Raw genomic sequence first — 16149 nt, 5'->3', positions numbered from 1 at the left:
TCCTATCTAACAAAGACATATGATCCAGTATCTTAAATAAAATTTAAGGAAACAAAAGAAGTTAGAGGGGAACTATAGATAACAAGAGACTTCAGAGACATAATAAACCATCACAATGTATGGATCTTTTCTAGATTCTAATTCAAACAGTTAAAAAAATGAAAACTTATTCAGACTCTAATTCAAACAATTAAAAATGCACAAGATCACATGAAAGAATTTGTTTTGGTGTAATAATAATATGGTTACTTTTTTACGGGTCCTTATATTTAGAGATGCATAATGAAATATCCATGAATGTGCTTTAAAATAATCTAGAAAGGGATAAAGGGGTGGGGAATAAATGAAACAGGTCTGGCCAAGAGGTGGGTGGAGGGATAGGTGAAATTAGGTGATGGGGATTAAGGAGTACACTTGTGAGGAGTATGAGTGTTGTACGGAAGTCCTGAATCACTATAATGTATACCTGAAACTAATATTACACTATATGTTAACTAAGTGGAATTTAAGTTAAAACTTTAAAGAGTTGGTAACTACTGAATCTGGAATGATGCGTAAGTGGAGTGACTATATTAGTTTGTCCTTTTTTGTTTACCATAGTCTGTAATAAAAAGCTGAATATTTTACAAGCACATAAAACTTATAATTAAATTGATGAAGCAGATGAATACTCCCTCTCCTCAATTTATGTGATACAATTTAAAACGCAAGCAAGAAGGACTCTGGAATACACTATAATAATATTCTATTTAAAAATGTTTTATATGGTTTTGTTTTACATAATTTATATTAGAGAATCTTAAATCCTACTTTGGATATGCAAATTTTTGGAGTTCAGGTTATGGCTTAAATATCAGTTCCAAAAATATGATCTTTAAATTTTAATGCTTATATCCACCACTATTACAATACATAATATGCAGTTTAACATTACATACTGTACTATACTTGCAAAAAATATGAGAGCAATTCTCATAAATACTCCAAAGCTATATGCTTTAACAATAAAAATTCTATCTTAAACTCTTTTGTGTATCTGACAGTGCCTAAACACCTGCTGATTTCTATATTTAAATACTATAAAAAAACTATACTTCTAAACAGAGGCAAAGTATCCCTTAAGATATCATTATAAAACAACAAACCAAGTTTTAAATTTAAACTCTGCCTAGGAATCAGTGCCTACCTTGTAGTGCATCACACATGCAGGCTTATAGGGGTGCTCACTCTCTATGACAGCATAGTGATTAGAGGTTGTACAAGCAGAGAGGCCTTGCTCAGGCTGGTTTCCTGTAGTGCTATCTGTTGACTGATTAGGATTGAATGCAGGGGGTGCATACTTCTGATTCAAAATGGCAACTGAGGGAAGTAACTGTTGGACAAGGCCAAAGACCTCTACAGCCACCTAGTATAAAAAGAAATGATTAAAAAAGATAATAAAAGTGAAAATTGCTTTAAAATTATTAATTACTATAATTGTTGGCTATCCCTAATTACCAAGGACATTACTGAGAGTTCCTCTAAGTTTTCATTCAAAGAAAATTCTGTCCTTTGGAAAAGAAAGATTTACCTTAGATGTCTTAGATGTTATATGAAAATAACCTCATCTATACTTTTAAACACTTTGCCTTTTTTGTAATCTGCTGTAAACTGGTTTTACTCAATATCTAATTATGCCAAAGAATCAATAGCTTATGATTTCCTCCATGTTTTGACTATTTCACAATTGTAAAATACCCTTATCCTTCTACATTGATATTCTTATCCAAAAAGACTTGGCATCAACTTCCTGAATTACAATAACGTAAGTTAACTTAAACTTTCCTTATATGTCATAATTCTAAAGTAAATTTCTCATTCCCAAATTCTTCAAATGTAAAGCCAGTAAGTAAGCACAGTAATACAATAAACAAAATGAAGAACAGAGAGATTTAACTGATAACTTCTACCATTTAACTCGTCTATCTTTAAGATAGACGAGTATATCAAAGTATCTTAGATACTTCAAAGATTAAAGTGTTTATAAAGGAAAAATACAAAGTCTAAAAATAATGATATTTTAAAAAATACAAAAAATTACAGAATTAAATTACACACCTTGGGAATAGCAGCAGCTACTGGTCCTATGTAGGCTATAATAAGGGGAAGCAGCATGGAAAACAAACTGGAAGAGCTAAGCAGTTCTGGAATGTCATCAGCTAAAAAAGTCATTAAAACTATAGTTAGAAGGTAATTTCATTGTATTGTATATATTCTATACTAAATCTATATTCTATTCTCTTGAGCAAAATAAAATTATAGTTGACACTGAATGCTTGTAAGAGACCTGGCCCTATTCTAAGGGCTTTATATACATAAGCCATCTCAATTAATCCTCAGAATAAGATACTTTTATTATCTCTGCTTTTTACAAGGGGAAATCAAGGTACACGTTAAATAACTTATCCAAAATCATATACCTATAAATGATAAAGTCAGGATTAAAACCTACAGTAATAGCCATGATTTTAAACCATAATAGTTGATACCACACATGACTATATGCATGACATTAGGCTAATTACTTAATTAATATGTGCCTCAGGTTACTCCTCTGTACAAACGAGTAATAACTGTACTTCCCTCACTGTATGTTACGAAGATGGAGTTAACATATGTAAAACGCTTAGAAAAATGCCTGCACATATTAAACACTACAAAAATGCTGTTATTAAGCTATATCGTCTTCTATTTTACCAAAGAAAGCATCTTGCTGATGGGCATTTTAATCATTGATCCATGAGCATGATTCTGGAAAGATAAGTTGAGTCTAGGTTGAGATGACCTTTACATTAAAGGCCAATTATTCCCAAATACTTCTTTCTATATCTGTTGTTGCATCAGAATAGGATGCACTTATTTAAAAATACAGTTTCCTAGCCCAACCCAATCCCCTAATTTAGATAGGTCAAATATTCTTTATTTTCAGCAAGTTTCCCAGATGATTTACTAGGTGATTCCCAAGTGTACACTAGGCTTAGGAACAAATGTTGTAGATAACAGTAAGGCTGGGTGGATAGCAATGAATCTTTTTGTAAATGAACTCTGCTGTCAGTGTAGAGGATGACTAGGTAACTAGATGGGGAGTGGGAGAAAGGTGGCTGTGAGATTGCTGGGATGTTATCCATCCATGAGGAAGAAAACACATGCCTGTACCATGGCAGCTTGAACTATGGAAGAACAGATAGGGGAATACAAACTGGAGGGATGCCAGTGGAAGAATTCACAGAACTCAAATCAGATAAGTGAGTTTGGATTAGTCAGATCTTTGGGTGAATGGTGATATCATTACTGGAAATAGGACATATAGGAAGAAAACCACACCTAAAAGAGAAAACAAAATGCTTTTTGACTACTAAAGGAAGGATAAGGCAAAGACTCAGCTTAATGAAGAGTTTTTCTCTTATTAGATTAACTAAGAAGGTAACAGGTATAATGTAACTGGTTTTTACATTCTAAAAATCCTGCATATGGAGAGTATGGCTTATACAAAATGAATGTATATGTATGTACAGATCTACAATGAATAAAACACTCTGGGATTCTGTAAGATGGTTCCTCTCAGTAACTCTGTGTAGAAGTTACAGAATAAAGAATCTAAAATATGACTATTAAGAAAATAAAAGTCTTACCATCCACTGCAAGAGCTCTGTGCAAGAGGTCTTTTGCGGCTCGAACAACAGTGCTTACCACAGAGAGAGCTCTGCTACAGTTTTTATCTTCTTCGTTGGCTTTACTTAGAAGCTGGGATTGTAAATCTCCATCAAATTCACTCCTTTAAGAAGAGTAACACATGAGATTTTACATGGTAGGTAAAACATGATCTAACTCTCTTATCATATCTAGATTAGAGCTCCTCACTTAAAGTTAAAAAAGCTAACGTTGTAACTATATAATTTCAAGAAGTGATAGGACTTCAAAGAAAAATAAAGCAAAGTAAGGAAATAAAGTTATTTTAAAATAAGACCACAGAGAGTCTATTTTAGGAACTGATATGTAAACAAAAGCCTGAATTATATTAAAGAAAAAAAAAGCTGAGAGAAAATATTCAGGTGAAAGGAAGAGTAAGATAAAAGCTGAGACAAGAACAAGATCAGCAAGTTTAAGGAACAGAGTGAAGACAAGTGTGACTGAAATGAAAGGAACATGGAGGGTAACAGGAAGCAGATCATATGAGCTTTGTACACCTCTGTAAGACCTTATAATTCATAATGGGATGGGAAACTGAGAGGACTCTGAGCAAAGGCAGAACTTGACCTGATGCACATTTCTGTAAGATTCCTCTGGCTGTACTGTGCAGAACTGACTGTAGTAGGAACACAGCAAAAGGAGGGGGCTGGTTAGAAGCTGTAAAGTTACCCAGGGAACAGCAGTGATGGTCTGGATTAAACTGTTAATTATGGGAGTCAGAAAAGGTCAGATTTAGAACATTTTACTTTAATTATTAATTAAGTTTAGAGACAGAGTGTGCACACATGGAGGGGGAAGGGCAGAAGGAGAGAGAGAATCTTAAGGAGACTCCATGTTCCATGGGGCTTGACTGTACAACCCTGAGATCACAACCTGAGCTGAAATCAAGAGTCAGATGCTTAACTCACTGAGCCACCCAGGTGCCCCTAAATTTAATTAATTTTAAATTTAAAACTAAAGGCATTAAAGCTTGGTGGCAAACATAAATATTTAAAACACTGTATTCTGTGTAAGAAAGTCTAGATAGCAGATGCTTCTAAGGGGCTCTCCAACTTTTTGAAATATATAACTTCTGTGCATGATATGGTTTTAATGCATGGTTTGAGATTATCATGGTGCTATGTAACAAAAAGTTTTTCACGATTGGGTAAAAGCACTAGAAAACACTTGTATCTCGGCAGCAACACCCCACCAGGAAGCTATTTAACACCTACCATTTCTGTTTTATTTCACATGCAGAAAGGCAGGAGAAAAATCTACATCCAGTGTAACAGTTTTGTATTAATTGCCCAGTGTTCCCAGACTGTTTATGAAGGAAAAAGAGGAAGCAGCTAGTCTCTGAAAGTGATACACAACCTTGGTGCTCTAAGGCTAAGTCAGGATGAGGGTAGATACAATAAATGGTACTCACTACCTAGGATTCTAGCTAACTCACTAAAAGAAAAACTCAGATAAGGTGACAAATGTATATTTAGATTTTTTAATTCCAAATTGTTATCTTTCTCTTTTTGTACTATTTACACAGGGAATGGATAAGAAACATATTATGTACTCTAGGACCCCAAGAACTGGATTCACAGATATCAAAATATACTACAGACTAGATCACAGGATCAAGGCAACACTAGTACTTGGATAGTTTATTGGATCATTAATTTTTGGTATTTTTTAATGAAATTAATAAATTCCATTTAAATTGGAAACTGCAGCCTGCACACTATAAAATTGACAACAAATAGCACATATGCCCAAGACATAAAAATTTCAAAGATATTAAAGAAATAATGACAAAAACATTTTAAAGGAGTCCCCTTTATAGTAAACACTGAATTTATTAAAATGAGATCTTTTTACATGAATTAGCACAGGTATGTGCAAGGTGTTACATGTATAATTATAACTGTGCCTTTAGCATTTTTACCTTGGTAATAAACTGTACATCTTCTGTCACTTTAAGATAGTCCCCTTGTCTCTACATACACTTATCTATAGTAGAGTATTTATGGAATCACACACACACTCACCTGTAGCAGAATATCTGTGGAATCACACACACTCACCTGTAGTAGAGTAACTGTGGAATCACACACACTCACCTGTAGTAGAGTATTTGTGGAATCTGTCCTCTGGTTTGGTTTGTGCCATTACTACTCAAGCTGCATGTGCTGAATGTGAATGTCACACCATCAGGGCACTGGACTGTGGTCATTCCTCCATCTCCGTTGGCTGTACGGCTTCCATAGTTCCTCAAGCGCACAGCATATTTAACATTTTCCTTCACGATAAAGATGTAAAACATGTTTATAAGGTACAGAGAATATAAAAAACCTGGACAAATATACTGAATTCCTTTGGCATTTTTATAGATGATCTCATTGAACACATTTGTAATGAATCAAACAGAAAGATAAGTAACATCTACTGATGTTTATTTTAAAAGAAACTAAGTACTTCGTGTACTTAGTACTTCATGTGCTTTAATCAAATTAATCCTTAAAATGATCTCATGAGGTAAGTACTATTACTATTTCTATTTTACAGATGAGGAATCTGAGGCACAGAGAAGTTAAGTAACTCATTCAAAGTTACACAGCTAATAAGATGGAACTGGTATTTGAATATAGGTAGTCTGAAGTAAGTTCCAACTCTTACCCACAAGGTAAAGAGTACTAACTGTAACAAAAGACTTAAACAACATAATCTAACATTTTTCTTTGATGGGTTTAACTTTTGAAATAATTTCAAATGTGGGAAAAAAATAACAGTGAATCCATAGATTTTTTTTAAGAGACACTTAAAGACAGAATTAGGTGGAGAGAAATGGGAAAAAATATTCATAAGCAAAAATTGTCTCAAATAAGATACACTGTGCATACAAAACATGAGATACAGACACTGGTGCCTTATGATCTATGATATAAACTTCATAGTGAAGATTTTTTGTTTTTTGGTACCTAAACTCTTTTTGATAATGTCTCTGATGAACTTACCTTATCCAAAATTCTGCTCTATAATAAAAATAATAATTTATCATTGAATTTAGAATTACTCCATTCAATGTAAATATTAAGTAAGATTTATTTTGCTTACTACTTATTTACTGCTACACAATAAAGTTATATGAATAAACAACTTTTATATAAAGTAACAGTAACTTTAATAGTTAATACTCTATTAAGTCCACTTTATTGAAAAGTGAGTTTTGAAACAAGAGAAGGAAAGACAGGAACTCATATTTACTGAGATTCTATACTGTGCTAGGCAGGGAAACAAGTACTTTATTTCATTATTATTATTATTTTTTAAAGATTTTATTTATTTATTCATGAGAGACAGAGAGTGAGAGAGGCAGAGACATAAGCAGAGGGAGAAGCAGGCTCCTCTTGGGGAGCCTGACATGGGACTCGATCCAAGGACCTCAGGATCACAACCTGAGCCAAAGGCAGATACTCAATCACTGAACCACTCAGGTGCCCCTTTATTCCATTATTTAATTTCATCTGAACAACACTACCATGTAGGGGCTTTCCTTTCCAATCACAGATAAGTCCCAGAGTGGTTAAATAATGATGTCCAATGTCTTAGAGCTACTATGTGGAAGAGCAGGCATCTGAAGCTAGTTCTATCTGACTCCAAAACCTAACAATACTTTCTATAATACCAGATTTTAAGAGACCTTTTGCAAAAATATAATATAATATAATACAATATCAGGAGTACAGTAGTGACTCTATAAACATTTAAAGTACCACATTTTTCATTACTTTTTAAGTTCACTACATAATAATACCTCTTATTTTATTTTATTTTATTTTATTTTATTTTATTTTATTTTATTTTATTTTATTTTATTTTTTTATTTATTTATGGTAGTCACAGAGAGAGAGAGAGAGAGAGAGAGAGGCAGAGACACAGGCAGAGGGAGAAGCAGGCTCCATGCACCGGGAGCCCGATGTGGGATTCGATCCCGGGTCTCCAGAATCGCGCCCTGGGCCAAAGGCAGGCGCCAAACCGCTGCGCCACCCAGGGATCCCTATTTTATTTTTTTAAATACCTCTTATTTACAAAAGAACCATAATTGAAATTACCTTTAAAGGAACAACTTTGTCAAGTCTGATTTCAGCTATATCACTGGGTGAATCATCTGTTGTATAGGTTCCTTTGACTAATTCTAGAGATGTCCATCTGTGAGAATGAGTTGAATCTCCTGCATGTTCACTCTAATTAAAACAAAACAAAACCCACCATATTCTTTATTGTTTTTAAGCAGTTTATTTTCTTGCATATAAAATTATCCATTAGCATTTCCCCATACACACTGAAGAAAAAATCTTTGGTATGCTAAACTATTTACTTTTATCTGATTTTCTGAGGACTCTACAACCTAAATTATTTAAATGGGCTTTTTTCATTTGATGTCTTAAAGATTCCTACTTCTTCATTAGAAGAGTGTGAATCTAATTATAGAGCCTAATGAAATAGGGAAATAAATTAATTGCTAAAAAGAATCAAGATACAGACAGATTTCTATTTATTATTAAATGATTTATATGGTACCTTTCTGTCCCATTTTAATAAAATTTTGTGAAAGCTCAGATTCTTTAAATAATTTAGATAATATAGCAAGATACAGTTTAATCAACAATAGTACCTCTACTAATAATCATCCACTAGCACTCTATGACAAAATTGTTTTAATCACTGGTATAGGTAATAATATCAATCTGAATATTGTTCTTGTTTCTTAAAAAACTACAATAGCAAAAAAAAATTATACAGAAGTTATAATCAGGGGCTTAGCTATGTAATTTCTTTTTTTTTTTTTAATTTTTATTTATTTATGATAGTCACACAGAGAGAGAGAGAGAGAGGCAGAGACATAGGCAGAGGGAGAGCAGGCTCCATGCACCGGGAGCCCGACATGGGACTCGATCCCGGGTCTCCAGGATAGCACCCTGGGCCAAAGGCAGGCGCCAAACCGCTGTGCCACCCAGGGATCCCAGCTATGTAATTTCTAATCTTTTCATTTAACATCTCCTCTGGAGAAGAGATGAAAGTGCAAAAAATACAAGGTAGAAGTGATCCAGAATGGCACATAAGCAATCATGCAAAACTAATCTCTTTGAATTTCTTTCATGTCTGCCATGACTAATCAGCTACCTCTCAAAGATTTGGGCAGCCTTACTATGATAAAGGTAGGTTCTAACACACAACCCCACACAGCAAGATGAACATGATAAGAGTGGTACTTACATCATCAACCAAGACCTCTAACTCATATTCGTGAATTCCACCTCCTCCATAGACAGAAAAACCAACTACAACTATTCCAGGTTTGTCTACTGAAAAACAGATTGCATCAGGGGACCCATTCCCAGTGTTCCAACTTCTTCCCTGACTTGTTTTTGTGAATCGGTTAGCACTGGCTTTAACAGAATGGAGAGAATTAAGTCCATCAACCTGGGAAAAACAAAAGCAATTACACATCAGTAGTCTGTACCTGAGCGTTAATAATAAACCTTTAACAAAACTACTCCCAAATTTCTAAGAAGTCCAAAAAGTAACCTACATTTAAAAAGTGACTGTCAACCTTCCCAAACGTATATGCTCCAGAGATTACCCAGCAATAAAACCAGATTTTATCATTCTAAAATCACAGAATCAGTATCACTTGACAGTATTTTCTCCTCTTAGTCATAGCAAACGATACGTTTCACTTAATCTATAATGTTAAAACTATAAACTTGTAAGTTACTGCAGTCATAACATATTAATGAATACATCACAAACTTTGAAAAAAGATACCAAAATTTCACCAACATGCTATGGACCAACAGTTTTCCATTACTGTGAGCTCTAGGAATTTCAGAGATGGGTGGTCAAGAAAGAGGTGGAATCAAGTTTCCCCTCTGCAGTCAGACTACCCCTTCCCTTACCTGTAACTTTCCTGAGACTTCAATTGCAGAAAATGTTCTGTCTTAAGTCTGAATAACCTGGCATTCAATATTTGAATATGTATACACAAGTACAATCCCACTAATTACAGCTCATTAGAGAGGATCGGTGAACTTATTTTGGCTTCAAACCATTTTTTAATTATAGAGCCTGCTTTTGATCTAAGTTGGCTGCAAGAAATTGGAAGACTGATAAGAGGAAGAAAACTGAAGTTTATGATTCTAGCAAGAATTTCAAACTGCTCTGTGAAGAAATATTGGCTGTCTAAGCCGGGACTTTTAGAGCCTTCCAAGTTGGTATATTAAGTACCTGCAATTTGGGTTATTCTTTTCCATTAAAAAAAAAAAAAAGTTGAGTTCACAGGGGAAAACTAGATAGTAACCTTCTGAGGGGGACTAATGCATTACAAACTTTATCTTCCAGGATCTGGTACAGTATAGGTTGAATGACTAAGTGAAAAAACAAAAACTAAAATAAAACAAATTAAAGTTTTCTGACAAAGCCTTCAATGATCTCCTACACCAAAGTCAAAGCTAACAAAGAAATGAAGGAAATGCTTCCCAGGGAGAAATATTAAAATATGCACAGGTGCATGTAATCGTTCAGAAATCCTAAGGCTAAACTGTCATTATGAATCAGTAATGAGTATAGACTGGATGGATGAATTTGGCATAGATTCTAAAATAAATCTATAAGTAAGAAAAAGTAAAGGCTAGGAATAATAAAAGAGAGAAAAGATGTTATTTGGCAAGCTGAATACATGCTAGCTAGTAAACATTTATTTAAGTGATATATTTCACATTATGACGTGATTTTTCAAAACCAAATTTCTGTCTGCTTTTTGCAGAAAAAATTAGAAAAATTCACTAAATTCAGTCAAAACATTTAGATAAATTGTACAACAGAGTAGGGCAGTGAAATGGTTAAAAATAATGTTACTTTAAAAAATATAAAAGCACTTTAAACCAATTCAAAGTAGTTTTCTCAAACACAATAATATTTGATCCTTTTAAATTTTTGTTAGGCAGCCTGGTTGGCTCAGCGCTTAGCATTGCCTTCAGCCCAGGTCATGATCCTGGAGTCCCAGGATCGAGTCCCATGTCGGGCTCCCTGCATGGAGCCTGCTTCTCCCTCTGTCTGTGTCTTTGCCTCTCTCTCTGTGTGTCTCTCAGGAATAAATAAATACATAAATAATCTTAAAAAAATATTAAATAAAAATAAAATTTTTTGTTAATGGCTGTATACCAATGTGAGTACTTAATGTCCATTTTGCATATGTTATTTGTCTAGTGTCAGTCAAGTAGGCAATACCAAAGGTTTATTTATTTATTTATTTTTTAATTTTTATTTATTTATGATAGTCACACAGAGAGCGAGAGAGAGAGAGGCAGAGACATAGGCAGGGGGAGAAGCAGGCTCCATGCACCAGGAGCCCGACATGGGATTCGATTCCGGGTCTCCAGGATCGCGCCCTGGGCCAAAGGCAGGCGCCAAACCGCTGCGCCACGCAGGGATCCCAATACCAAAGGTTTAAACCTCTTTACTTTCTCCACAGCATGTGTTCACTATTAGTAGCCCCATTTCTATTACTCATTACTTAGCAATGTGAATGATTTTTGCTTCTGTTGGGACATAGTAGTGAGGGTGTGCAGTGGAGCATATTAGTGGAAAACATACAGTTTGTATTACTGTGTCATCTTGGGTAAACATGAGAGAGGGAGCAAGCAAGAGAAGAGGCATAAGGAAGGGAAAACCAAACAATTTAGCTTGAAGGTTTTGTTTTGTTTTAAAGAAAAATAATACAAATGGGATTAAATTAGTTTCTACAAAGTCAAAATATATGAAAAAATAAACAATTTGGAAAGTTTAAACATGTGCTTATTATCCAGTCTCAAAATATAACACTACCTCAGATCCCAGGGCTGATGCTGTCAGTTCACTGACAATACTGGCCAGCAATCCACAGGTGTTGGAAACCAGGTGGGAGGAGAAGAGCTCATTTTCTCTCCTCAAACTGTTCCTGACTGGGAGCACAACAATAACCAGCATTTTCTCCAGAACTTCACGGAAGCTTGTCATACCTGAGATATTCTCTTCACTCTATGATACATGAAAAAAAAAAAAAAAAGTTCCAAGATACTACACTTTATTTTACTTCACGTGAGTACTCAACTGCAAATCTTATCTTTCTAGATGACACCCTTAAAATTCAGGCTTGACTCTATGTCTATAAATCCATTCAGTTGTATGCGGAGCCACTTAATTTACTTTTTACTTAGAAGTCCTTTTTTCAATTATTCTGTGTATCATAAAAGTACATCTCTACAACATGTTTGGTTATTAGCTTTGAGTCATTTTCACTTATTCTCATTGTCTTATTTAACTTCTCAATAACAATTGTGTATAACAGAAAAACACTCCTACCTAAAAAGTTCTTTTTAGAGGACAAGATTCCAATCTAAGATAATTATTTCTGGTATATTTAGAGGGAAAGCAATTGAGAGAAATAATCTGTACAAGTCTATTTTCTGGTAAAATTCCTTCTGGATATGCATGTAATAAAAATATGGAACTCTACTACAAATATTCTTGTGCAGTTTTACATTTTATACCATACTTGACTTTCTAAGTGAAGATAAGAAATTTCGACCCCTACCTATGGAAAATTTTCAAGATAAGAAATTATAAAGTCTCATTAAAGACCAAGGGGAAAATACATTTTTCCCCCAGAAACAAGAAAGGATGATTAATTGATATCCAGCATGAACACTAGTTATCTTTTTTTTTTTTTTTTTCCATCCTTGATATCTGTTAGCCCCCTATGGACAGGGAGCAAAATGCATCTGATTTCCTGAGGGCACCAATTGTGAGCAATGACCTTTACAATTTTTTTGTGGACTAGCAAATCAATTTTGGGATTTAGTTCTAATTTCTTCATAGTGCCTCAACTTCTGCAAAATCAACTTCTGCAAAATAGCATACAGTTGTATGATTCTGTTATCAAAATCACCTGGTTGCCCCGAGTAGGCAAGTTCCCCCACAATACTTACATATCAGACTGCTGTATGAGATGTAACATATGTAACAAATTCAACAGATTTCATTGTCATAAAAATCTCAAGGTAGAAGAGAGTCTTTAACCAGTCTTCCCAAGACAAATCAAATACGTAAATGAGTGAACATTCAATCCACGACAGAAAATTAAGTAACTTTTCAGTTAAAATCATCATGAACATTATTATACATCTTTCTTAATGTACAATCTTAGGCTGAACAAAAAGTCACTTAGAGATAATCTTCCAACTTTAAATTATTTCTATTACCATTTGAATAAGATTACCATAACACATCAATTTCTTCTGTAATTAATTTTCCTGGCTTTAAAATAAACAATTCTTGATTTTGTTAAAATTATAATTCTTCTACCCTTTATATCACTTTGATTCTCCAGAAACTTTATTTTTTGGAACTTCTCAGAAAATCAGTTTTGGATGAAACTCAATCCCCAATTGTACTCCATAATCAATAACCTTGGAAAGGTTTTATTAAGGGGATGAGTGCAGTGTTATTTATTTAGTTATACTCACTTTGTTTCTAATTAGTAACTAACAGGATTAATACAAGAAGCTTTCCATATAATCTCAAAATGGAGTTAATAGTGTCAATGTTTTAGTTGAAGAATCAAGAAAAAATATATGTATATATACATGTATGCACATCATTAGCCACTTAAATTTTAGAAAAAGGAATTCATTCACCAGTGGTGGGGAATGCAAGCTGACACTAGCTTTCTGGAGAGCATTTTGGTAATTTGTAGCAAAGCCTTGAGGTATTTCCCTTTTACTTAGGAATTTTTTCACTCTTGATGATTTAATCTGGAAAAATCATCATGAATATGCATAAAAATATAGTCAATGATATTTTCAGAAGCATGGTTAAAATCCTAACATTCTGGGAAAAATCTAAATATAAAGATTAAATTATGCTATGCACAAATGGTAGAATCCTGTAATACTTACTAAGAGAAGGATACATACTATCTTCATAAAATATTAACAAAGAAATACAAATATACTATTAATTATTAATAATTTCCAAATGTTTATAGTTCTGAAAATTCTTAAATATTTTTAAATTTTACTATACTTTTAAGGAAAACACTGCAACACTAAAGTGAATTCCAAAAGAAAAACCCATAACTTTATCACCTAAGCGTTATTTTCACTTCTCAGTATTCTCTTTCAAAGTTGTATTACATAAATATTACAAAATAAATACACCTTTTGCAGACATAGTTTACACAGTCATCATAGTATACCACAGTCATACCAAAGTATATATACTTTAGTTTCTGATTTTCTAATTTAAAAATGTAAAACAACTTTTTTTTTTTTTGAAGATTTTACTATTTGAGAAAGCACAGGGGTGGGGGGAGAGGGAGGAAGGGTCTCCTCAGAGTCTCACCAGTTTAGGACTTCATAAGAGAAGAAAATTAATTTTTTCCTAATTTTTTACAAATAAATCAGTACCTCAATTCATTCACATTTAATTTCTAGTAAGGCTGAAATTCTTCCCATGCTGCCTTACTCTCTAAAGTCCCTCTTATATTTACCCTTATGATTTCTATGGTAATTCTACAAAGGTATTATATTAATTGCAAATTTTCTTCCCATTCTACTACTGTCCTTCATTCTATATGTCACATTTTTCACATAATTTGTGTTGCTTCAGTCAACAGAAAATTGCTACTGTACAAGAATTAGAATAACTATTGTACATATTTTACCGCTTCTTTTTGGCTTTCATTTTAAAGAGTACTTCTCATCAACTTGACAGTGTTATATATGGTTTTCTTGTATATTTAATTTTTCTCTATAGTGCTTTTTAATAAACCAGAAACAGTTGGTACTGTGACTACTGTTTTAGAATATTTATTTTAACACACTAACATGTTACGGAAAAAGTTTCAAAAGTTGATTTGTTTCCCTGGAATTCTATCTTGGCAATCTAAAATATTAGAATATAAAAGTTAGCTTATAGTATATGCAACTTTCAATGGTTTGGCAAATAACAAATATATGGGAATTCATAACTCTCAAATTTTTTTATAGGTTAGGTTTCATTCAAAATTAAAAGAATTAGAGAAAAAAATGAGGATTTATAGGTAAACATGAGAAAATTTTCCCCCTGAATTTTAGCTCTTCTTATGAAACACATAGTTATTTGGTAAATGCCAATATTGAAGAATAAGCACCAACTTAAATAGGCCCTCATTTGTGTTTTTATTGCTTCGGTATAAAAGATACTTCAGTAAAACACCTACCTGGCTGAGTTTTTCCATATGTGATACCAAAAGGGGAAACCGGTGAACTAGTGTTGAATCATTCTCTGTGCTAACTTGTTTAACAATTGATCGTAGTAGTACCTCTCCATCATATGCAATAGGGAAGATAGAAGTCAGCTTCACAGAAGTGTGGCAGAGAGCTGACATAACAGCTGCAAGCAATCGGCTACTTGAGGTCTTGAAGTTTGCTTCTTGGATATCCTTTTAAAAACAGAAATATGCACCACCAAAGAAATATGGCATCAGCATAATCCATATTTTAGGTTATATAAAAGGTAAACAACCTTTAAAATTATACCAAAATTTTATAGCATTAATGGTTGTGTTATGGAATTTAATTATATCAATTCTTTTAAACACAATTGTTTAAGTTACTACCCAATGAAGATGGAGAATTAAATATTGTCAAGAAAAATCAGTCTCCTATTCTTCAATCAACAACTTTATATATCCCTAGAATCACAGTTCTCTTTAGCACTATGCTTAATGAACAACACTGAAAAGCCCCAATCGGTATATATCTAAGTCATGTCCAAAAAAACAGGCACTGAAACTACTTTCTTCAAATAATAACTGATTTAAATTGTAATTCTGTACTACTATAACATTTCACTAATGTTAATGCACATAATGAATAGCTACTATAATAAACATCTCATGAAGGTCACAAAATTATGTCATCACATTTTATGGTTTATTCAGAAAAATGAATAGCATAGTTACAAAACTTTTAATTTATTTGAGAGAGAGAGAGAAAGAGAGAGTGAGCGAGCGGGGAAAGTAGCAAAGGGAGAAGGAGAAGCAGACTCCCTGCTGTGCAGGGAGCCCCATGCAGGACTTGATCCCAGGACTCTGAGATCCAAACCTGAGCCAAAGGCAGATGCTTAACAGAGCCACTCAAGCACCCTAGATTCTTAACAAAATTTATCAAGTTAGGATATCCTAAATCACAAAAACCGTGTACACACAGTTCATCAAACATCTGTGTTACAAATTCAGGCTAAAAGTAACATCCTATATGTTAAACCAACATTTGTTAAAGTTAAGTCTGTCTATAACCTGTTCAGTGGCAAAGAAAACAGCCATATGAGAATGGACAGGTTGAGAGTAAGTTGTGCATT

The 16149-nt window shown here is 33.6% G+C and overlaps 1 protein-coding gene across 1 annotated transcript in view; it reads right to left on the bottom strand.

The window, feature by feature from the left end:
• Positions 1-16149, bottom strand: part of MYCBP2 (MYC binding protein 2) — a 262243-nt gene that overhangs the window by 114780 nt on the left and 131314 nt on the right. The window contains exons 32-39 of the mRNA XM_041731051.1: positions 15008-15229; positions 11593-11784; positions 8983-9189; positions 7818-7949; positions 5826-6004; positions 3672-3814; positions 2098-2198; positions 1187-1405 (exon numbers count right to left, since the gene is read on the bottom strand). Of these exons, the coding sequence (XP_041586985.1) occupies positions 1187-1405; positions 2098-2198; positions 3672-3814; positions 5826-6004; positions 7818-7949; positions 8983-9189; positions 11593-11784; positions 15008-15229 (1395 nt within the window). The remainder of the gene's footprint in view (positions 1-1186; positions 1406-2097; positions 2199-3671; positions 3815-5825; positions 6005-7817; positions 7950-8982; positions 9190-11592; positions 11785-15007; positions 15230-16149) is intronic.

The sequence above is a fragment of the Vulpes lagopus genome, chromosome 16, assembly GCF_018345385.1.
Source record: "Vulpes lagopus strain Blue_001 chromosome 16, ASM1834538v1, whole genome shotgun sequence".
Classification (NCBI taxonomy): Eukaryota; Metazoa; Chordata; class Mammalia; order Carnivora; family Canidae; genus Vulpes; species Vulpes lagopus.
Note: the sequence above shows the minus strand (reverse complement) of the source record. Positions and strands in the feature narration are given on the sequence as shown.